The sequence below is a fragment of the Cordyceps militaris genome (genome assembly GCF_000225605.1).
Source record: "Cordyceps militaris CM01 unplaced genomic scaffold CCM_S00006, whole genome shotgun sequence".
In the NCBI taxonomy this organism is placed as follows: Eukaryota; Fungi; Ascomycota; class Sordariomycetes; order Hypocreales; family Cordycipitaceae; genus Cordyceps; species Cordyceps militaris.
This window is the reverse complement of record NW_006271974.1, coordinates 1,751,055-1,773,934: the sequence shown is the minus strand read 5'-3', so window position 1 is coordinate 1,773,934 and position 22,880 is coordinate 1,751,055. Positions and strand designations below refer to the sequence as shown.

Sequence of the window (22,880 nt, the reverse complement as noted above, 5' to 3'; positions counted from 1 at the left end):
CGCCATTGCCCTGTTGCAGCTATACAATCTGGACTACCGACTACGGCAGATACGATATATGCCCTGTCTACAGCTCAAGGAAAGGCTGGGATAGCTGTGATTCGTGTATCTGGGCCATCATGTCTGGAGGTTGGTAGTCCTCATGCCCCCGACCAACGAAATCCATCTCACACGGCCTTAGATATACCAAAGTTTATGCCCTTCTAAACCAGCACCAAAGCCACGCTACGCTACTGTCCGCACCCTCCTTCATCCCCAATCTGACGGCGCGTCTGCTGTCGTGCTCGACTCTGAAGCACTGGTTCTCTACCTTCCGGCCCCCGCCACCGTGACGGGCGAAGATGTCCTGGAGCTTCACGTCCATGGCGGCACAGCTACTGTCAAGGCAGTTCTATCTGCTATCCCTCACTGCTCATCTTCGTTGTCTGACATCCGCTATGCCGAGCCGGGCGAGTTTACCAAGCGCGCCTTTATCAATGACCGGCTGGACTTGGCCCAGATCGAGTCCCTCAGCGATACTCTTGCCGCGGAGACGGAGCAACAGCGCCGCGCCGCTGTCCGTGGAAACTCGGGCAACCTCGGCCGCACGTACGAAGGCTGGCGAGAGCAGTTGCTCCTCGCGCGTGGTGAGCTTGAAGCGCTGATTGACTTTTCTGAGGACCAGCACTTTGACGAGTCGCCGGCCGATTTGTTGGTGAGCGTGACCAGACAAATTGAGGCAATGCTGCATGGTATAAAGCTTCATGAGCGAGGGAGTGTAAGGAGTGAGTTGCTACGGAATGGCATCAAAATTGCGCTCGTTGGACCGCCGAATGCGGGTAAGAGTTCGTTGATGAACTTGATTGTGGGACGCGAGGCTTCGATTGTATCAGGAGAGGCAGGAACAACGAGAGACATTGTGGAAGCGAGCTTGGATATCAGAGGGTATCTGTGCTCGTTTGCAGACACGGCGGGCTTCAGGACGAAGGACGAGGGGAGTGAGATTGGGATAGTGGAGGAGGAGGGAATACGGCGAGCCAGAAACAAGGCCAAAGAGGCAGATGTTGTGGCGGTGCTGGCATCTGTCGAGAAGAACAGTGCTGGTACGACGTATATCCGATATGACGAGCAGACGTTACAACTGGCAGCCGAGGCGAATGCCTGTCTTGTCCTCCTCAACAAGAGAGATGCTGTCAACAAAGAGACACTGGAAACTTTGCTTTCCGGTTTCACACAGACGCTTCGCATGAAAGGCGGAAAATTGGACGGCCTCCAGGTACATACCATCTCCTGCAAAGAAGCGCAGGGGACCGTGGTTGGGACCACCGACTCTGGCGGCGTCCACGCCTTCATCGACCGACTGACTGCTCACTTTGCTTCCATGACCTCACTCCCTGTCGAGCAGCAGGACCTGCTCGGCGTTACTGAGCGCCAGCGGCAGCTCCTCGCCCACTGCCGGGGCCACCTCGAGGCGTTCTTGCTGGAGACGGCGGCGGGGTCGGACGAGGGCGGCGAGGCGGATTGCGTGTTAGCGGCCGAGTTTCTGCGCTACGCTGCCGACTGCCTGGCCCGCATCACGGGGCGTGGGGAGGCCGGCGATGTGGAGGACGTCTTGGGCGTCGTGTTTGAGAAGTCAGTATTGTTCGTTTATTAGACAAGGCAACGATGTTGATTTGGCTGACTCGATAATAGGTTCTGTGTCGGAAAATAGACTTTGCGCCCTGGCAAGAAACATATGTGAGGTTACTGACTCGGCGACGGGCTCTGTATTGGAAACAAGACACTATGCCATGGTAGGATATTGTACCAATATGGTCAAGGGAAAGGACATGTTACATATGACATACTTTTACACTAATATTTTATTAAATTTTTTGATGGAGATGTATATGCAATTGCGCAACTACGGACATGAATTTTCCTCACGCGCCAGAGCAGCTCGGTCATCACCAGTGCTCATCTGCTACGCAACTGCCGTGTCTGTTCCCCCCCTGCCAAGACTCCCCAAGATGCCCTAAACAGGCATCAACACTCATTGATTCATTCAAAAGGTGTGCGCCAAACCGCCTCACGTCGCGGCCTCCTCGGCCTCGGCTTTGCGGGCAGCCGCCAACCCGCCAATCTTGGTCGCGGCGGCCGTCAGCGCCGTCCGCGCCTTGCCGTCGCCGCCGAGGATCTGGAGCTGGCCGTGGACCATGACCTGCTTGCCGTCCTTGAAGAAGAGAAAGGTGGGCATGGCGGTGACCTTGTACTTTTGCGCGGCGTCGGCGGCCTCCTCGACGTTGACCTTGACAAAGGCAAAGTGGCCTGGGATGCCGTGCCCCTTGGCGAGCTTCTCGTACTCGGGCGCGATGGCCTTGCAGGGCGGGCACCAGGTGGCGAAGAAGTCGACGACGACGTACGTGTTGGCGGCGAAGACTTGTTCGAGCTGCGCGAGGGACGCAACATGCTGAGGGGGAGGGGCGGCCATGGTTGTTGTTGTTGTAACTATATTGTGTTGTGGCTGTGAAGGCGGCGGTGGTGTTCCTTGCTATTCGAACCGTTTTTCTGGGGCGTCTAGCCAGGGGGAAAGCCTTATGGGACGGGTAGATTTTTGACTTTTTGAACAGATTGTCGTTGCTTGGTTTTGGATGTTCGGAACTCTCAAGGTCCGGAAATAGCTCGCCCTTGCAATAACGGATGGGTGGTGGTGGAATTGGCTGGAGTGGGGTGGAAGATGGCGTCTTTTTGCCCATGACTTGGTCAGCATAATATTATCTCTGGGCAATGCCACTCTCAAGTCTCAAAAACCCCGGCCTCGATCAAAGCATGAATTTGTGGCTAATCTTGAGCTTAAACCCATCATTTGTTCGTTGATTCCTTTGCCGATACTCATATCCTCTGCACAGACGCGGGTGCCTCCCCGCCACGCGCACCGTCAATTTTTCTTCTCTGCCCGGCACTTTGGGGCGGATTGGCGGGCATCTCCCTATCCGATAGGGCCAAATCTAGGTCTATAATTCCCTTCCTATCGACTCTAAATCTATTCTTGGAATGGCGATGGCCCCGAATTAATGCCATACTATATAGAAGCAGGTGTTCCTGCCACCGCCTCACGTGGCTTGGCTGTGAGATGATAATATCTATACTATCCACAGGACACAGCCCTGATGAGCCTTCCTCCAACTCCATTCATCGGCGAGTCAGTGTCACGGCCCGCAGTCGGTCAAGGGTAATAACGTTTGGACAATCATTCAAGCGCATAAACCAACATGCCCAAAATTGTTATCGAACGGCCAACTAAAAATACTTCCGTCGATGTGTGGGGTTTACGTAAATTGATGAGGCCACTGTCGTTGATTGGTGTTTATCTTCGCAATCGCCAATGTTATAAGATCAAGGCGCTCGGCGCCACGAATAGCTCAATACCCTCATGTTTCTCATACATTCACAGATCAAGATGGCTCGCATTCAAACTTTGACACTACTTCTCGCAAGTGTCTTGCCGTGCCTGGGCCGGTCCGGCTACAGCCAGCATCCCCTTCGACAGTCCGCGATCGAGGCGCGCACCAACTCGCCCTTTACCGACGACTTTGGCACCTTTGTCGATTCCGTCCTGAGCGACTTCAAGGTCCCGGGCCTGTCCGTTGCCGTCGTCGACAGAAACCATACCTTTTCCCATGTACGCTTGCGCGCCACCGCTCGACAACTGGTCCTCCTCTGTTTGCTAACCCAAGTCACCTTGATTCCCAGGGTTATGGCTTTGCCACGCTGCCCGACATCAAAGCGACCCCGGAGACTCTGTGGTTCGGCGCGTCCACCACAAAGGCCTTTGTCGCCGCCACCCTATCGCAGTTTATCCAGAACAAGAGCTACCCGGCACTGGCAGAAGACGGCTGGGGCACGCCCATCGCGTCCATCATCCCCGACGACTTTGTGCTCGCCGACGACTGGGCGACGAAGCACTCGACCCTCGACGATGCTGTCTGCCACCGGACCGGCCTGCCGCGCCACGACTACACCTGGCAGTACACGACCAACGGCTCCCACACGCCCATCCGGGACGTCGTGCGCAGCCTGCGCCACCTGCCGCTCACGGCCGAGCCGCGCACCGTCCACCAGTACAACAACCTCATGTACATGGTGCTCTCCCACGTCATCGAGACCCTGACCAAGAAGCCGCTGCAGACAACCTTAAGAGAGCTCATCTGGGGGCCCCTCAAGATGAACTCGACCTTTTTGGACGTCGCCGAAGCCAAGGCGTCCCCCCACCACCTCGCCACCGGCTACCACTGGAACCAGACCTCGCAGAGCTACGGCGCCATTGTCCACGACACGCTGCAGGAGTCGGGCGCCGCTGGCATCATCACCAACGTGCTCGACCACGCCAAGTGGATGCGCAGCCTGCTCACCCGCACGGGGCCGCTGTCGAGCGACACGCACGACGACATTCGCCGCCCGCGCATCATCAGCAAGGAGCCCGGGTCTGGCACCGACTACGGCCTGTACGGGCTCGGCTGGGACCGCACCGTGTTCCACGGCGAGCCGCTGTACCGCCACATTGGCGAGGCCCTCTCGTTCGGCACCACCTTTTACTGGCTGCCGAAGCGCAACTACGGCGTCGTGGCCATGGCCAACGTCTACAAACAGGGCAACATTGCGGGCGAGGTTGTCGTGCGCCGGCTGGTGGAGGACGCCATGGGCATTCCGGACAAGGACCGCTTCGACAGAGCCAAAGAGTAAGTTGACGGAACACCCCTTATAGAGCGTCCTTTTAGCTGGGATTTGGTCTATGCCAGGATACCGAAAACGACTGACACAAACGTTTTTGTAGGGGCAAGGAGCTACTCGAGACCCTGGACGGCGAATTCGCAAAGGCTCCCGAGGACGTGTACGGCAAGTTGCCGCAGAAGACGGTGCCCCCGCCTGTTGCTCTCAGCAAGCTCGAGGGCGAGTACTTTGACGCCGGCTACGGCCGCCTGGTGTTCAAGCTGTCCGGCAACAACGGGAGCCAGGTCCTGATCGCGGAGCGCCCGGAGACGGTCTACCAGTACAACGTTCGCCTGCAGCACGTCTCTGCCAACGACTGGGTGGCCTTTTTCGAGTCGCGCATCGGCTCGCGCCTGCCGGCCCAGTACTTTGGGGCCCATTTCAAGACGGACAACAGCACCGTGTCTGCGCTCGACATCAACTTTGTGACTGGTCAAACCGGTACGAAGAACTACAACGTTACCTTTAACAAGGTTGCTTAGAGAACTTTCGACGTGCATGGACGTAGTACATAGACCATGGAGCGCAATGTAGATAGACATACAATACATATTCTGTCAAGTGTTTTGAAGCACTTGTTCAATCAGTGGACCCAACAACTCAGCCATTTTCCGTCCGCCCTCTACGCTCGGCTCGACTCTCTCCTCGTAGTCCTCCACGTTCTTGCCGTCCATGGCCTCGAACAGCGCGCACGTCCTGACCTGCACCCCCTCAATCTGTATCTTGCGCGTCGCCTGCTCGTACAGTTGCCGGATGCCGGCCTGCAGCCTCTCCGGGCGGCTGTCGTACCCGAGCGCCGCGAGCGCCCTGTCGGCCCAGCTCGGCGGCAAGCCGGCGCGGGCCTCGAGCGGGTAGTAAATCATGCAGACAACGACGGCGCGGGGCCTGCGCGCCGCCACGAGCTTCTCCACGTACGCCTCCGTCTGCGCCCTGAACATGCGGACAAAGTACCGGAGCGCGCACGCGCGGCCGCTGCGGATCGACGACAGCGGCGTGAGCCACGCCAGCCACAGCATGTGCAGCACGGTCCGCGCCGTCGGCCGCAGCGCAATGTCGTTGGCCCCGACCGAGACGACGAGCACGTCGTCGGCCGTCATGTGGTCCCGGATGAACGCGTCGTGCGCGAGCAGCAGCGCGGACGACCCGTGCCGCTCGCGGAGCAGCGACGCCTCCACGGCGAGGTTCAGCGCCGTGGCGCGCGCGCCCAGCCGCCGGTTCAGCCAGAAGGCGACGTCGCACTTGGGACGCGCCGGGTGCAGCGCCAGCTGGTAGATGGCCGGCACGCAGTCGGGAGCGCCGTGGCCGGCAGGCAGCCAGTACTTGTTGTCGAGCGAGGAGTCGCCCGCCAGGTAGACGATGGGCGCGCCGGGACGGTGAGTGGTGGTGATGTCCAAGAAGGTGGCCACGTCTTCGATCGGATGTCCTTTGTACTCAAAGTAAAACCTCGCTGTATCGATTTTGGTATTCATTTTGAAAAGCATAGAGGAGGCTCAACCTTGAGGCTGGCAGGTTCCTGGAACTAGCAGCATGGTTGCAGCAGCGATGTACATGGTGGCGACGGCTTTTTAGGCACCAGCGTTTACATAGCAACATCATCTTGCAATTACACGTGAGAAGACGGCCTTCACAACCAGTAACCATAAAAGAGGATGGTTGCCTAAAAAAAAAGGGCAAAAAAAAGAACACCCTATGGATGCTGGCGGTCTCTCCCGCCGGGAATTGAACCCGGGTCTCAAGCGTGACAAGCTTGCATACTGACCACTATACTACGGAAGATGTGAACAGCTGTAATCAACTGTCGTAGTGTGGATTGGACAGCGTGCGACAATAATCTGTATATGAACCTTGGCAAATCGCATCCCAATTTCATTCATTGCGCATATCCATATGATTATCAAAATCGTACGTAATATTTATTTCAGGGCCATTTGATGCCATCATAATATTTTTCACCCATCCTCATGCAGCATGTTCTTCTATATCCTCTCCGCCCCTTCACTTTTTTACAACTCATCATGAGACTTTTTACCCTCCAAGTCCTCCATGGCCATGATTTTGACCACCAGGCTTGTCCAGCCGGTAAAATGCTGCGTGCGCTGACCGGCGCCCGTCTCCGGGCTGTACTGCTCCCACGCAAAACCCGTCTCCTCCCAGCTGTTGTAAACTGTGTTGACAAGATTCTTGCGCAGGCGAATGTACAGGTCCCGCGCCTTTTGGCTGTGCGGACCGCTCTGTGTGGCAAAGTGCTAAACTGGGGTCAGCGTCAAATCGATGCAGCATTCTCGTCGAGATGTAACGTACGTAGAGCTGCTTCACAGCCATGTAGTTCATGGGCAGCCAAATGGGGCTGCGCCAATAGTTCTCCTCTGTTCCGTAAAATTCGGACTGTTTGCTCAGGCTACGAATGCCGTATGGGCTAAAGAGGTGCTCCTCGTCGCCAAGCAGATCCAAGATCTTGCCCAGCTTGGGGTCCTTGGGCTTCATCAGACCAACGAGAAAAGGCATGATGGAAATGTAACCCTTGTGACAGACCAGAGTGTGCTCCTCAAAGTCGTCGAGGGAAGCATCGCAGTAGCAACCCTCCTTCTCAGACCAGTGAAGATCGTTCAAGTTGTTCTCAATGGCCTCGAGATTCTTCTCCATGTCGGCCACATCCTCGGCAATGCCAAGGGCATCGGCAATGTTGACGAGCGACTTGGTCATCAGACCAACCCAGGCGAGCAGGTCGACGTGCAGCTCACCAGGTGATGGGGGGCTGGGTCGGGGGTAGTCATCCAGGCCACTGGTCAAGCAGTGAGTCTCGGTGCGGCCCCGCCAGCGGTAGGCCTCACGGGTGGAAAACGCCTCGCGGTCATAAGTCTTGATATCGCCACGCTGGGTGCGACGGAACCATTGGTACTGGCGCTGCAGCAGAGGATAAATGTTGCGCAGATACGACTCGCCGAGTTCAGTGTTTTTCAGGTGTGCGTCGTGTAGCTCGTCTTCTTTACCCATAATCTCTCTCGCAGCAACACCGGAGCCATTAACCTTGCGAAGCTGCTCCATGAAGTCCTCAATGACGAGGAAGAGCGTGGGAGGGTTGGCGTAGTGGGGGTATTGGATCTGAAACTCGGGAGGCACCTTACTGCGGGCTTCATACCCGAGAATCTGCTCACGCGGGATCCAGCCGTCCTCATCCATGGTGTTGTACCAGCTCTTGACAACATCTAGGGCGAGATCGATATCCCAGTCGGCGATGGGCATAAGATGAAAGCCTTCATCCCAGAGGAATCCGCGAGGGAAGAAAGGGCGCGAGGGCACGCTGGTGAAAAGCTCGTAAGGGCCCTCAAGTGCAGCCTTCTGGCGGGCTCTGGCTTCAGCCGCGCCCTCCCAGAAGCGATCGTCATCCTCGTCATATTCTTCCGCGTACGAGCGATCGATAATCTGCTGGCCGTGAAAATATCCGACGCCACCGAGAAGGTTGGAGAACATGCTCTTGCCAAACTGCACGTACTTGCCGCCGTCAAAGGGGGCCTTGAAGTCGAAGATCTTGGAGAATCTCTGGCCGAAAAGCTCTGAAGTCTGTTTGATTTCACGTGCAACATCTGACGAAGTCAATTGCTTACCGGCCGAGGCCGACGAAAAGATGACGTCAAATTCAAACTCGCCCTGAAAGTTCTTTTGCACAATGTGCGCATTACCGGCGCCTGGGTTATTGGCGATGCGGTAAACCTGCCATGGGAAAGGGGCATTGTCCTCGGCAAAGTCGTGCTGGATCTCTGTCGCAGCAGCTTGGAGAAGCTTGAAAACGGCGGCCTTGCTCTGCCAGAGCTCATGCTGGGAGAGATCCTGGCTATTCACCAGCGTCGTGTCCGTCTTGCGCCTCTTGGAAAGTTCATGATCCGTGGTGGGATGCTTGCCCTTGCCCTCGGTGACTACAACGGTGTACTCACCCAGCGACTTGGAGTTCCCCTTCAGGCTGACATCACTAGTGTACCCGAATTCGGTCGTTTCCGTTTCCACGGCGAGCTCGCCTTCGCCGTCCTGGGCAATGTAGTAGTAGATCATAGTGTTGATGTCCTTGGGCGCGCCTTCTCGAGGCACGCCCTTAATGCGCGCAGCCCAGCTGCCACCATGCTCGCCACCTGGGACCTTGACAAACGAGGTCGTGATGTCGATCGAGTTGCCCTTATCGTGGATTGTTTGGATACCGCCATGTCGGGCGTCGAACTCGTTCCAACCGTAGCCGTGGGCATGCTCGCCCTGTTCGCAGGTGTATCGGAAGCCTGCATAGCATCTGTCAGCATGTCCCTTCCAGGGCTGGACTTGTCCTGGGTCATACCCTCTTGCACCTCGCCGTAGTTATCGACCTTGGACCACATCAAGCCTGTCCATAGACCCTCCGGCGTTCTGGGTCGCACACCAAAGTATAAATTTGGCTTGTATGGTCCCCAGAAGAGGCTCTGATTATTTTGGCGGCCAATCTCGGCGGTGAGAATAGATTCGCCCTCGGCGACAGCTGTTCTGATGGCAAGCGCCGCCGCGATCCATTGCGCGAGCCGCGCCATCTTGATGGCTTGCGAGAAAGCGATAAGCTGGTGGATATGAAATCAATTCTGCTTTAATTGACTGTCCGACAACTTATTTGCGGATCGGAAGGGTCGTCATTGACAAGCAAGGTTCGGCGTTTGTCCTTGTGGACACGGTGTAGTTGGAAGATGTGAAGCACTCAACAGAGCTGAGAGCTCCCTGTGATTAATTAGTGGTGCGGGTTAATGCTAGCCACATCGAGGCGCAACAAAGGCTAACAGGCGAAACAAAGTAGGCTCAAAATAGAGAATAGGTGATTAATATATACTTAAACTGATTTGGAAATATATACAATTTTAAGATTTCGCGAATTGCTGGTATAGTGGCCGTTTCTGCGACGCCTTCCACCGTGAGACGAGTGTTTGCCCCTGGTGCCTGCGCCAGCCACATCCCGCCACAGCGTCATTGTGTGGCTTTGCTCCCCAACTCCCTCAGAAGCTGGATCATAACCAACGTGCTGCGTCCCCATCGATCTGCATGCTCCATCACAGAAACCTTCTTGCGTGGTCGATCATCGCTTGGATCATCACGCTTTCCGCCTCGCTCAGCGCGTGTTTCAGGCCCGCCGCACCCGTCAGGCACGCCTTGTTGCCGCCCAGCATTTTCCACGACGTCGGCGACAGCTTGTCGGGCTCGACAACGAATTCGCGAAAGTTGCCAAACTCCCACTCCTTCTTGTCGAGAAACTTGTTTTGAACCAGGCCGCCGTTAAACCAAAGCGGGCTGCCGTCGACACCTAGGTGAAGCAGCTGCGGCGCGCAGACTGTGTAGGCTTTTGGGAGGGTTTTGTTCGTCGTCGCACCTGCTTGGGACGCCCTTTTGAGCTCCCCGGCATCAGCCTTCTCTTTGTCGGAAGCTTTGTCGGAAGCTTTGTTGTCTTTTTCTTGCTCGGCGACGCCCATGACGGCAACGCGGCCGCGATGAAACGCGTAGTCCGTATCACCCACGAGTTCCCAGCCGATCCAAAATGTTTCCTTGTCTCCTAAAATATCGTTTAGCTTCACTGCTCTTCAGCCCCGAAGTGCCTCACTCACCATAAACCATGTCATAAACACCGACTATTCCCTTGTCTTTCTGGCCGTCTCTCTCGGGACCATTCATGCGGCAGACGGCGAGCATCGCAATGAAATGACGCCACTTGTCCACGACGACGACTCCCGACTCCTGCATCTGTCCACTCTCGCCTTTCCAATAGCGGCTCGCGAGAACCTTCAAAGAGATGGGCTTGGGCAACACCTTTTTGAGCCAGTCCTGTTTCGATTCGCGCCAAAGCGCCCGGTCCATGAAGAACAGCGCGCCTGTTTTCCGGTAGTCCTCATCGTCGAAGAGAAGCTCTGGATCCCGGAAAAAGAGGCTGTCGGCATCAACGAAGATGGCCTCACGAAAACTGGAAAAAAGGATTGCGTAGGGCTTCGCCGCCCAGCCAGCCAATTTCCAACCGTTGTCATCCACCATTGGCCCAATTTCTCGGGTAATGACTCCGTCGAGACCCGAAAGTTCTGCCTGCACGTCGGGGCCGAGGTCATCGTCGTCTAAGTACATGACTTCGATGGGCAGAGTGCATCCAATATCTCGCAAGCTATGCACGAGTGTTTTCAAGTGTGCGGCCTGGGCGTTGCCAGCAGTGACAACGATGCCGCGCCCTCCGTGCTTCAAGTTCAAGTGCAATGTCATGTGGTCTGCAAAGTACGGTGCGGTCCAGCTGGCGATCAGCTTCTCAAACTTGTACATGAAGGATTTGTACTTTTCGTACGTGCGAACTGTTTGTTCTACACTGCCGGCGGTGATGCCGTCCGGGCTCGTGGAAAAGTACCGACGGATAAAAGGGATCATGTCGGCTCTGAGGAATGTCGTGTGAGGACCGCTTTCCACCGAATGCAACGTCTCCCAGGCTTTGAAAAACTTTTTGTATTCACGCGTGCGAAGTCCAATCTCCCGCAGCTTCTCCGGACCTGTGCCTTCAATGGTGTGCAGCATCCAGCGGGCCTCCATCTCACTGGGAAGAAGGTCCTCCACGCGGCGGAGAGCCTGCTCAAAGTCGACGTCTCGCACATGTGCTGCAGGCTGTTGATGCATTTGCTTGTGTGGATTATTTTTATGCTGGGACAGCGGCTCCAGACTCGGTAGGGCGATTTCGTTGCTCAAATACTCTCCTGGAGCGACTTTGGCAGCCTCCTCCTCCTTGCTCGGTGTAAAGGGATCGGAGTCGAACGCATACTTTACTTGATTCGTGCTGTCGATATAGAAATATATCAGACAGGTTATGAATGCGCCCATCAATAGTAGCTTCACGCAACGAACGGCTCGTATCTGCCGTCCGAACTTGCCAAACTCGCGGCTGGGCGACATGCGCCGGAGTCTGCCTATTATCGGCATCAGGAAGGGGACTTTTGAAGAGTGGATCAGCTGAGAGTTGGCAGAAGACTGATAGTGTAATCCAGACGACAAAAACAAGATGGGTGTCAGATATCAGGAGTTCGTTACGACATTCTGAAGTGGTGAAGATTGATGGCGCAAGGTTCCGGGTCGATGGGAGAGATAAGTCCAACCCCCACAAGCTGTCAAAAATACCGATTTGGAAGGATCATCTCTTGACTTGGTTTCGTTCTAGTTTGGCGCTGTCCTGGTGGCAATTTGCCCTCAATGCTCGTATCTAAAGGCCTTCTTTAAAGTTCAGTGATGAGTCATGAGACAAGTAAGTCCACGGACAAGTCCACAGACAAGTCCACGGACAAGTAAGCGCCTTGACCGCTGTGATAGGATCAAAGCTACAGCCTCGCTGCTTTTCAAAAGTCTATTTGCGGGCCGTTGTGTCGGAGTGGCTTCAGAAGGACAAATTACAAGATGGCAAAAAATAGTTCCAATCCCCAACCTTGCGTAGCACCAACGCAAGCCGTCGTTCAGCCCCCATCGCTGGCGGTGGGGGTAGCAGACGTGCGAGGACGCGCGTTACCATTGCTTTGTGAAAATCAATTTGATGTGGTTGGTCGAGCTGGATAAAGACGTATCCGACGAAAGCCGGGGCAGTCCCAAGGACTCGTACGAAGAGAGGCGTACCGGCCGTAATCCCATGTGAAGCTTATACAGAGTTCGCCGGCTGCATGTTGGTGGACTGACAGACAGACAGAGCGGAAGCCAAAGCGCAAAGACGGACTTGTAAGTTATAATTAACATTGTAATCTCGAGCGCATCAAAGCGCAGTTGCCCATCCGCCATTGCTGACGACTTGTATGTGCGTGTGTGATTTTATATATGCGCTAACTTTTAGATTAAAGCAAACACCTCTTGGCAATGTGGTACTGGTGAAGCGCTGAAGCGGCAGGTATCAGGTCGAGCGAGGAATTTTCTTTTTATGCCTGCAAGACTCTTTGATGACGGGACCAAAGAAGGAAGATATGCATCCTCGGCCCGTCTACACGAGGCTTTGGTTCTAGTCTTGGTCTGAAACACAAGGTCGTCATCCCGGAATCCGGCCGATTTCTACGAGCGGACGGGACGCTGCTATAATTAGACACATGCCGAGTCTACAAGAATCGCGGGCGATCCCGCGGCCGAGCGAAGCGAATTGTGGCCTTTTTATAACTAGTATTAGAGCGCACAGAAACTCGGTTTAATAAATTCCACCTCATATTACAGTATATATAGTACGACAGTTCTCGCGGCTGAAAGATAACATTTGTGGCGTAGACGCTTCACTTTCAATCTTCCAAAAGCCAACTCGTCAAGCGCTTATTTTTACCACACCATCTCCGGGCATGTATATATTGACAACTAATCTTGGTTCCGGAACAAACTCACGATTCAACCCCATTTTCGTTGCTGGTGGTTCAGGCTCGACTACCTCATAAGTCTCTCAACGCTTGGCAATGTGGAACTGGCAACCCGAAATCACAGTGCCGCCTCGCAGTCGTATATACCCCGACGAAAAAAGCGGAAAATTTCTCCATCGTTAATAAATCGAGATTATAACTAGCCCGCGGCATTAGCCCATAATAGTATTCATGGTTGGCTGGTCTTTCAGGTTGTGCTTATTTTTGGTGGACTCTCGTATTGGCCGGGCCTGGCTTCTTCCAAAAGAACAAGGGGTCTTCAAACTCCGTGAGCAATACGAACAGTGTTTATTGATTAATTTATAATGAGTGATTTCCGATGAAAATTTCTCGCTTGCCAACGCCAAGGCACCTCGCGGTACACCCAAGTTCACAGGTTATAGCTACAGTCAGGGACAATATCTGCAAGAGCAGGAACCAGGAACTCAATGTGGCAGACATGGCTATAAAGTTCCTGATTTCAGCAAGTATATGGAGTACGGGGCTACGTACACATCTTGCGCCGCGCGTCATAAAGTTGCTGGCGCAAATGTCGTGCAAGTATTGGTTACCAGCGGGGGAAGCCACGGTGGCTTTCGAGGGCCACGTAGATGGCAGCAGAAGAATGTTGCCGTGCAAATAGGTGTGCCACTATAGATACAGATATACGAGCATACACACTATTCCCCCTAGTTATGCCAGGAAGAAGAAAAGACGCAGAAGAACAATAACAGCAAGTTATAGATCATTCGTAGTGACGGCAAAGTTCACAATTTCAGTAGCGCAACAAGAAAAACGAATAATAGGCGCCCCAGAGACCTCCAGCACAGGCAAAATTGGAATGAGTATCGGTTTACAATTTGTAGAGGACATGGTGGTCGAGATGCTTGGGAGGCCTGCATCCTCACGCTCGTGATGGTGCCAAGAGTAGAATCCAGCAATGGCGGAAAGAACTCGCCGCCGGTTCCAGCCTACAAAGTCGCAATAGCACGTTTGACAAATGTCTCGGAAAAGCCAGCTCCTCCTACGAGGTGCCCAACCCGGAATCGCATTTTTCTGGGGTTTTTCTCTTTTTTATTTGGCATTTTGGGGGCATTATGTTCCCCGGCTTATACCCAAATTCCGTTGTTGTCTTGGCCCGTCCAGAACAAAGGGCTTAGATGCCTCTTTCGGTTGAATGAAACTTTAAGAAAAAAAATGAACCCCTGAACCTTGAAGAATGAAACCCGTTCAACCTCCGGTGAGGCTGATGCAAGCCCTAAACAAGCCAGGCAAAGCCTCGAAGCCACCATGTGTGAGTTATAGCCTGCTCAGCTTTGCCCCGCGCCCACTGCACGATTGTTAATTAACCTTCTGTTTGATTTGTATTGCGCGAGCGCCCCCTGGTTGCTCCTCAGCTGATGCCAAGAAATCCGTGCCAAGAAGAAAAACAAGCTGCCAAGCAGAGTAGTGTTACTGCTACTGGAGGGCCTGGACCCTGACTTGTACAAGCCACTGTCCGGAGCACTTTAGCGCCTACAAATTCCGTCTTGGGCAACAGGTCCCAACAAGCGGCAGGCTCCTTTGGGACAACTTAAACGTGTCAGCCTCCCGAATAACTGCCCACTACCCACCACTTAGACGCCAGCCCCTCAGAACAATGTATCGTGTATCTGGCATCGCCTGCGATATCCAGAGTCTTCTAAGGAATGAATGTATTTTGGAAAAATTTGCAGAGTCTTTTGCTTGGATCAATATGTGTGACTATCTTGTACGTTCTCGCCTCGATTCGGCTGCCACTGCCGAGGGTCATGTACCCGGGCATTCCGGACACAGACGATGAAGTCGGCCGAGGGAGGCGCATTGCAGATTTACCCCGGGATCAGTTAACCTTAAATTGACCGCCAAAAAACACACGTAGTATTCTGTGTCCTGTTTCACGATGGTCTCATTGCCGGCCAGCAGCTACAACAAAGCTACCATCACATCTGCCTGGTTTTGACACAAACCAGGGGGAATTTCGGGTGAAGTTGGCGCGGCCCAAATCACGCCAGAATGGCTTCACTCGCCTTCAAGTAGGTATCATAGATGTAGTTGTACGCTAACAGACATATCCTAGTTTCACTTGCTAGCATAGTTTGTTGATTTAGGACGCTCCTGGCCGCGCACTACCAGGCCCCAGTCACGATAACTCTCATAATATCAATCTATCATTTTTGTCTCACAATGGTTGGGCTATTCTTCCGCTGTTTGGATACAGAACTTGCCGCTATATGAAGGCGGATGTTCCCAGTCGTGAGCTTCACACAAGATCTCCAGTATCATACACTCTTCTCGCCCAGTACATTATACTCTCGCACTGCAAAACATCTTTTGTATAAACACTCGATATCATCCTCTCCACCTCTCTCCGTTATCCAATATGCTTCTCCGCAAAGTGGTGGGCATGAGCCTGCTGCTACCTGCCGTGCAGGTGTCTGCTTCGTGTGGCTACGGTACCATCCTGCACCCAAGAGCAGAGAACGGAACGTTAGAAGTCAAGGACTTTGGCTACTTTGGATCCAAGGTACGCGCTCCTCACCCGCATCTTAGAGCGCGGCTTGTTCCTAGTATAAAGAAGAGAATCTAGAAACTAACGGCCATCTCACCGCAGGGTCCCACAGTCTGGGTCGCTCTCGATCCCACGGCGAATGCCCTCTGCGCAAGTGGAAACTCGCAGTCGCCCATCAATCTCGTCAAGGGCTCTCAGAGCATTGTTCCCGCGGCGGAGCTCAAGCTGGCCATACCGGACATGCCGGACGGGGCCACGTTTGAGAACCTGGGGACGACGGTCGAGGTCGTCGCCGCCGGGGGCAACATGTCGTTTGGCGGCACCGCGTACACCCTCCAGCAGTTCCACTTCCACCTCCCGAGCGAGCACCTGGACAACGGCGCCAGCATGGCCATGGAGATGCACATGGTCTGGCAGGGCGCAGGCGGGGAGGTGGCCGTGGTCGGCGTCTTTGTCGACATTGCCGACGGCGCCGCCGCCGGCGCTGCGCCGCAGGACGGTGCGGTGGCCGCCGAAGCACAGTCGAGGCGCCGCTCACCGTCGCTGAGAACGCGCAGCAAACGTGCCGCGCAGGCCGCCGCACCGCCGCTTCCGGGGATAAAGACCGGGTTCTTCCACGTCAACGCCCCGGATAATGAAGCCAAGGTGTCTTCAACCCTGCTGGAGACCGTTCTCAGCTCCGTGGCGGAAGTGTCCACGCCGGGTTCGACGACAAAGACCAAGCCTCTGGTCATGTCCGAGCTCGTCGACACCCTCGCAGCAGGGGCTTTTCAGACGTATGGCTTCACTCTATACGGTTTACATGTATTGTGCTAATCCGTGAATCAAATAGGTACGAAGGGTCTTTAACTACACCTCCCTGCTCAGAAGGCGTCCGGTGGCTGGTCTCCAACCAGATCCTGTCTATTCAACCAGACACGTTTCTCGGCGCACGATCAGTTATTGGCTTCAATTCTCGGTTTCCGCAGAATACGCCAGGGCAGGCGAATGTTCTCTCTCTAGCTGCTGCGCGGCTATAGACGGCATGGGCAGAGCTGGAATGTGACTATTATGCCCGTGTACTTGAGTGAGATGAGCGTTGTGCCTTGACAGATTGTCTGAAATGATGAGATGAAAAGCGTTTTCAGGAGGTCATTGTCTGTTTCATGCGACTAGACATAATCATGATATATTTGCTTTATAACTACTGTATACATAACGTATGACTACCGTGTATATAATGGCTTGGAGCGGTCGAGTGATGCTCAAGTGCCTCCTCAATCCGGCGCAAGATGGTGTGTAGCAAGCTGCCATCAGGTAAAACAGCCCCATGTGGATATACGTGGCTCCTGGGATACTGAAACCCTACTTAAACTTTAAAATGTTCATTTATCTGCCGTCATCTACCTCGCTTGCGTTGGCGAATGCTTCCCGAGGCCGGTGGCGAGGCGGAGCTCTGAAGTGCCTCCCTTCACTTGCCAAGAGCACCGCATGACAGACTTTTGTGCTACGGTAGTTGATGTCCCCTCGCAATTTCACTCATCTTTTCTGGCTGTGACCTTGACCTTGATCTTGCCCCGTACATTTGTCATGCTCCTTCTCTGCCTAGGGTAGCCCGCGAGGCGAACATGATGGATTGTCATATCCTCCACAGTAGTCTGGTGCAGATCCATTTAAATCCAGGCGGGCAATTGTGAGATATATATCTGTGAGCTGCAGCCTACCATAGTCATGTCAGTAGGAATACAGCGTGAGTTTTGAGGACAACATACTGAATCAATGTGTTGTCTACCGCCTCTGGGAAGTCGTCTAAATATTTCTTCAGAGGACATCCGCCCTTCGCTTCCCGAATCCATCGACCAAGACCGAAAGTCAAAGGACCCAGAGAAAACATACATCAGTGTTGACAAAATAAATACACTGACTGACAAGAGTCTGTAGAGGTCATGGGGATTGGCTCGGATACCTTCGGTCATGCAACGAGCAGATGGCACTTACTCCAGAGGGGATATGATGTAGTCTTAATGAAGTATGGAATCGTGAGTTGCCACAGGCGGTGGTCTATTCAGAGTACCAAAAGAGAGCCGGAAGCTCTCATAGACAATACCAGTATGCGTGCGTGTCAGCTTGGTAGTAGAGCGCGAGGCCAAGACGAAGTGGAAGCGCCCTCGTCCATCAGGCGTTCAATCTGCCGCTCTGGGCAGGGAATATTTGAATAGCTTACCTAATGATATAATTGCTCGCCTTGCCATCCTTTGCTCCAATTGAGGGGAGTATTCTCTGCTTGATGGTCCTGTAGCGTCAACAACTCGGCCACCGGTGGCGAGGTCAGCCGAATGACTGCGGTGGGCATCCGCTTGAACAGGGAGACCACCCCTGGAATAAATCGCGCGTGATGTTAGCTCATATCAAGTACAAGAAAGGCCTCTATGATGACGATTGAAAGTTTGGAACAGCAACGTAGCTGAGGTTCTCGCCGACAGCCGCTCGGTGATGATGTCGGCAGCGAGGGCGGAAAAGGCCGAGTCCAAGGCCAGCACCCCGTCGGCTTCCATAAACGCCTGCGCGCGCTTCCAGAGCTTGCAAATGTACGCATGAATTATGCTCCCCATGCCGGCGACGGAGCGCGTACTGAAGTAGGGACTCAAGTACCCCCGCCAAGCATGGTGGTGGTGGTGGTCGACGGTCGCCGCGGTTGATGTTGGAAGCGAGAGGGACCAACCGTCGCGGGATCTTTGTTCACCTTGCGCGCACTAACGGTGTTTATGTTTCCGTAGTACTCCGTGTCCTTGATCTGTATCTCGGGAGGATTGCGGTGTCAGAACAGCTCTCCGCGACCAGAGTCGGTGGAACTACCCTATCGTATTTCGCGTCGATATTTCCGTAGTACTCCAAGTCCTTGCTCAATCCCATCCCCCACAGTTATCTGCCATCCCGGATGACGTCGAAGCAGAATTCATGCAGGCTCGTCATGGCGGCGAATTTTGACCCCGGAATCTTGGCGAGTGGCTGAAACGTGACATTGTAAATGCAAGTGCCCATGAACTTGAGTAAAACCAAGCCAAGAACGACCCAGTCCAATCGCGTTAATTGATCATTGCGCATACACGTGGCGAAGAGGGTAGTGACTATACCGGGCCTAGGAGATAGCAAGTTTATGCAGTGGCGAAGCAGATGGGTGAATTGGGACTGCCAAGCGGGATGGTTTGCTAAAGGCCTTTGACTAAATAGTATTGTAGAGTTGATGAAGGAGAGATATTATGATATCTTGGACGCGAGACGGCAGACTCGACGCAGATGTCCTGTGTAGTCGATTACATGGCCGATATGCGGCTCGCAGACAATTCTGCAACCTGATCGCAATAAAAGTCAGCCCGGTAGGCAATCTAGCAGTTCTCGGAGTATTATTTAAACCGTGCTGTCAAAAAGGGTGAATACAATACTACCAATCACATATTTGCGTCTCTCACTTGATGAAAGGCACACATGTCTTGAAGAGTCTTGACATGCTCGTGTGCCATGTTTGACAGCCGCATTCGTCAAAAGCCTTTGGTAGTAGCAATATCAAGAGGAATTAACTCCTGCTCACCTCGTAACCAAGAGGAGGATATGTCACTACTGCGCACCGCGGCGGTGCACGACCAATCACGAGGACGTTAGATGCAGCAAGGCCTTATTCACCTGACGCCAGCATATCCGGCAAATCTTGTCCGGGTCCAGTCTTGCCTTTGTCTTCCATTTCTCAGTTATTCGCTGCAAATGATTTTCAGCTGGGACGCCTGCCACACGCCAGAATAGTCCGCCTTGCTGCCTTTCTGGCTGCAGCCTGCTGCACGCTGCAGACTCAGCCTGCCACTGCCACATTGGGTGAGACGGGTCTGGTGATTCCCCCGCCCGGTGCACAATACTAACTCGTTTGACGCTTGCGGACTTGGGATTATTCTTCTCCTTGTCACACAAGCCCTCGCACGGCTGTCTACAACAATGGCCGAGGTAGTCGGCGTCGTCGCCGCGGGATTCGCTTTTGGTGAGGTGGCTCTCAAGCTGAGCGCGCACGTCTTCAAACTGAAACACATGTGGGAGGACATGAAACAAATTCCAGACCACGTCAGGATGCTCGTTCACGAAATCGAGCTGCTTAGCCGCGTGTTGCATGAGATGGAGGCCGACTTGAACAGCCCGAGCCAGGACGGAGCATCCTGGGGCGGCATCGGTGTTTTAATTGTTTCGATGTGCCGCTCGGCCGTCGATGCTTTAGACGCATCAGTGAATGCGGTATCACAGGAGCTTGCTTCGGTACGAGGCGTGAGGAGGACGATGCACAGGGTGAAGCTGGTGCTGAAGCAGGACTTCTGGTCCAAGATTGAGAAGCGGTTGCAGCATGTGGTCGGGCCGCTGGGTATCGCTCAGCAATATTGGTTAAGGTTGGTGTACCTGATTCGTTTTTGCAATCAACAACTGTGCTGACTGATTGGAGTAGGTCATTGACACAGAGACAACCAGATGTAATTGTTTCTCGCCTGCAGTTGCTGCAAAGCGCGGTGCAGCCGGACCCTATTGACGACTCGACCGGAACTCTGCAAGACAAAGACAAGACGCCAGGTCCTCGTCCCAAGGCAATGAAATACTCCACTGATCGGCGAGGTCAATTGATGCAAAAACACCGAGGATCTTCATGGCTCGGGAGCGTGGGCCTTGACTGGACTCAGTCAAGCGAGGACAACCAGGGAACAGCGGGCGGTTGCAACACATACTACATACAACTGAAGCCGCCAAACTGGCTCACGCGAAAGGCATGGAGCGTAGTATCATCGCGCAGCGTTTCCGGCTTTGATATCAATCTCCGGGCATATTCTGTCGTGCCAAGAAACTCGCCAGTCATGGAATGTGCTGCCGTCGGAGATGTTGGAGGTTTATTGGATCTCTTTGACCAGGGGCTCGCTTCACCTTTCGACATTGACCCGGATGGCTATGGACTACTTGACGTATGAGATTGATGACACTATGAAACTGCACGCACCCTTTCGCTAATTGCTGGATAGATGGCTTTACAGCGGGAAGGCGTCAGCGCGTTGGCTGTAATGATGAGCTGGGGCCTTGATTTGGCAAACTGTTTTGACCCCACGGCTGCACGTGCCACTACCATGTTTTTTTTGCTAGACCGGGGTGACGAGAAAGAATTACAGGTCATCCATGAAATGGCGCTGGCCAGCAACGTCTATGAAATTTGGGCTGATCGGTGGACTGACGGGTTTCTTAAGCGCACCTTGTACTGGCAGTGTATGGCAACGAATGTTAACAGCGTCAAGGTATTTCTCCCTCGCTTGCGGCCCGGTCATTATCAATTGCCGATTCGGGACCGGCTGGGTTGGATACTGTTCCTATCCTCAGTGCCCGCCCACTGCCTGCGCTATATCCTTTGGAAAGACGGCAAGGCGCGAAGGGAAGACGTCAGGGCGCTCGATGAGATTCAATACCCTCTAATCAAGCTTGTTGCAAAATGTTACAATAATCCGTGTGCTCAAATACTCGATGTCTCTGCTGATGGTGCGCGAGACCTTGCGAGACAAATCATTCGCTGCTCGGATGTAATTCTATATAGGGAGCACTGGATCCTAGCAAAGAACGTTGCACTGCCCTTTATTGTGTGGCTCGACCAGCTCGACCAACGCAGATCTGCTGTTGCCGGCGCTGCCGTACCATGACATGGACTTCGAAGAGACGATGGACCGAGCGTGCACTGCGGCAGTGGCTGGAGGACGTGCAAGCAGCCGGCACGAACCTGTGCGAATACGGCAAAGTCGAAGCCAAGATTTTTCAAGAAACGAGATCAATCAGGTCTCTAAAGTACGGGTTCTCGTATTGGGATTGCGGAACTTCGGAGCACTCCGAATCGAGCTCTTATTGTACACTCGTCGCCTTCACCTATGGGCCTGAACCAAAGGATTGGAAATTCACGTGGGACCTTCAATGCTACGAGTTGGCGGGGGAATTTTGGGAGTTGATTGAAAATCCACCCTTACATATGGTTGGAGGATGGGACAATGACTGGTAGATTGTACAATGACTGGTAGATTGTAGACAGACCGTACCCGTCGCTCTACTGATATGAGGACCTCCATGTCAACACTAGCTAGTTACTCCAATCTTCAGTAGATTTCAATATCAAACAAAAGAAACACACAAAAAATGGCTACTCGTACAGTATCATTGGGGGTCTTGCTCAACCACTTTGCACCACTTACACCAAGCCCAGCCAGCAGTGGGGGCGGCAAAAAAAAAAGCGGGAGCATTGCCATCAAAATCTCAGATCGCACACCAACCCCAAACTTCATCACCACCATCACCCATCCCTTCCACACTCTCCGTCCTCCCCGAACCCTCTCTTCTGCCACAAACATCCCGCAGCCAGCCGAACACAAAGCAAAGCAAAAAGAAAACCCCTGCCTCCCCTTCCAAGAACGCCATGTCCGACCAGCGTCGAGGTCGCCGGCCCGATACCCGCCGCGACTGGGACGCGCCGCCGCCGCTGCCCGCCGCCGACCGCCGCGACGACGGACCCTCCCGCGGCGGCGGCGGCTCCAGACGCAGCCAGTACCGATCACGGTCGCGCGACCGCCGCCGCGCCGCCCACGACAACAACCGCTCCCGCTCGCCGGATCGACGACCGAACAACGAGGGCGAGGCCGGCCGCGGTGGCAGACGGCGCGGCGGCGACACCCGACGAGACGGGGACTACCGATCGCGGCGGTACGACGACCACGACCGCCGCCGCGGCGACCACCACGACGAGGACCGTCGAGGCGGAGACGAGGACCGTCGAGCCGACCGACGACGCGTTGATGCCATGGACCAAGACCAGGATCCCACACCGGCCGCTGCTGCCGTGCCCATCGTGGAACAGGACGGGGCCAACAACAACGACGACGACGACGACGACGACATGGCCGCCATGCAGGCCGCCATGGGCTTTGGCGGCTTCGGCACCACAAAGAACAAGCGCGTCCCGGGCAACAACGCCGGCGCGGTGCGCAAGGAGAAAAAGACCGAGTACAGGCAGTACATGAACCGTCTGGGCGGCTTCAACCGGGCGCTGAGCCCGACGCGGGAGTGAAGAAACAAAAGGGGTTTTCTTTTCTTTCATGATCCCTCTGCATTTCGTGTTTAGCGACGTCTTGTTTCTTTATCCACGGTCTAGGCGTTTCAAAGGTTCATAGGCAGCTGGTTTTCCTTGTTCAAATGCAAAACATACTCTTTTCTTGATA

At 54.2% G+C, this 22,880-nt stretch overlaps 7 protein-coding genes across 7 annotated transcripts; 3 read left to right on the top strand and 4 right to left on the bottom strand.

Moving 5' to 3' along the window:
• Positions 1-119: 119 nt before the first annotated feature.
• On the top strand, positions 120-1,690 carry CCM_07813 (mitochondrial GTPase; the record flags this gene model as incomplete). The annotated part of the gene is made up of 4 exons (XM_006672953.1): positions 120-129; positions 213-694; positions 740-1,611; positions 1,672-1,690. 4 exons carry the CDS (start codon positions 120-122, stop codon positions 1,688-1,690), a joined length of 1,383 nt encoding a protein of 460 aa, XP_006673016.1.
• A 357-nt stretch (positions 1,691-2,047) lies between these two features.
• Positions 2,048-2,449, bottom strand: CCM_07812 (thioredoxin I; the record flags this gene model as incomplete). Its single annotated transcript, XM_006672952.1, has 1 exon — positions 2,048-2,449. One exon carries the CDS (start codon positions 2,447-2,449, stop codon positions 2,048-2,050), a length of 402 nt encoding a protein of 133 aa, XP_006673015.1.
• A 969-nt stretch (positions 2,450-3,418) lies between these two features.
• Positions 3,419-5,210, top strand: CCM_07811 (penicillin-binding protein, putative; the record flags this gene model as incomplete). The annotated part of the gene is made up of 3 exons (XM_006672951.1): positions 3,419-3,640; positions 3,712-4,697; positions 4,793-5,210. 3 exons carry the CDS (start codon positions 3,419-3,421, stop codon positions 5,208-5,210), a joined length of 1,626 nt encoding a protein of 541 aa, XP_006673014.1.
• A 75-nt stretch (positions 5,211-5,285) lies between these two features.
• On the bottom strand, positions 5,286-6,197 carry CCM_07810 (uncharacterized protein; the record flags this gene model as incomplete). The annotated part of the gene is made up of 1 exon (XM_006672950.1): positions 5,286-6,197. The coding sequence occupies one exon, from the start codon at positions 6,195-6,197 to the stop codon at positions 5,286-5,288; it is 912 nt and encodes a 303-aa protein (XP_006673013.1).
• Positions 6,198-6,731: 534 nt separating this feature from the next.
• On the bottom strand, positions 6,732-9,275 carry CCM_07809 (mannosyl-oligosaccharide glucosidase, putative; the record flags this gene model as incomplete). The annotated part of the gene is made up of 3 exons (XM_006672949.1): positions 6,732-6,974; positions 7,030-8,993; positions 9,050-9,275. 3 exons carry the CDS (start codon positions 9,273-9,275, stop codon positions 6,732-6,734), a joined length of 2,433 nt encoding a protein of 810 aa, XP_006673012.1.
• Positions 9,276-9,782: 507 nt separating this feature from the next.
• CCM_07808 (alpha-1,3-mannosyltransferase) lies at positions 9,783-11,786 on the bottom strand (the record flags this gene model as incomplete). The annotated part of the gene is made up of 3 exons (XM_006672948.1): positions 9,783-10,279; positions 10,332-11,656; positions 11,782-11,786. 3 exons carry the CDS (start codon positions 11,784-11,786, stop codon positions 9,783-9,785), a joined length of 1,827 nt encoding a protein of 608 aa, XP_006673011.1.
• A 3,721-nt stretch (positions 11,787-15,507) lies between these two features.
• CCM_07807 (carbonic anhydrase) lies at positions 15,508-16,655 on the top strand (the record flags this gene model as incomplete). Its single annotated transcript, XM_006672947.1, has 3 exons — positions 15,508-15,651; positions 15,739-16,412; positions 16,469-16,655. 3 exons carry the CDS (start codon positions 15,508-15,510, stop codon positions 16,653-16,655), a joined length of 1,005 nt encoding a protein of 334 aa, XP_006673010.1.
• Between the last annotated feature and the right edge of the window lie 6,225 nt (positions 16,656-22,880).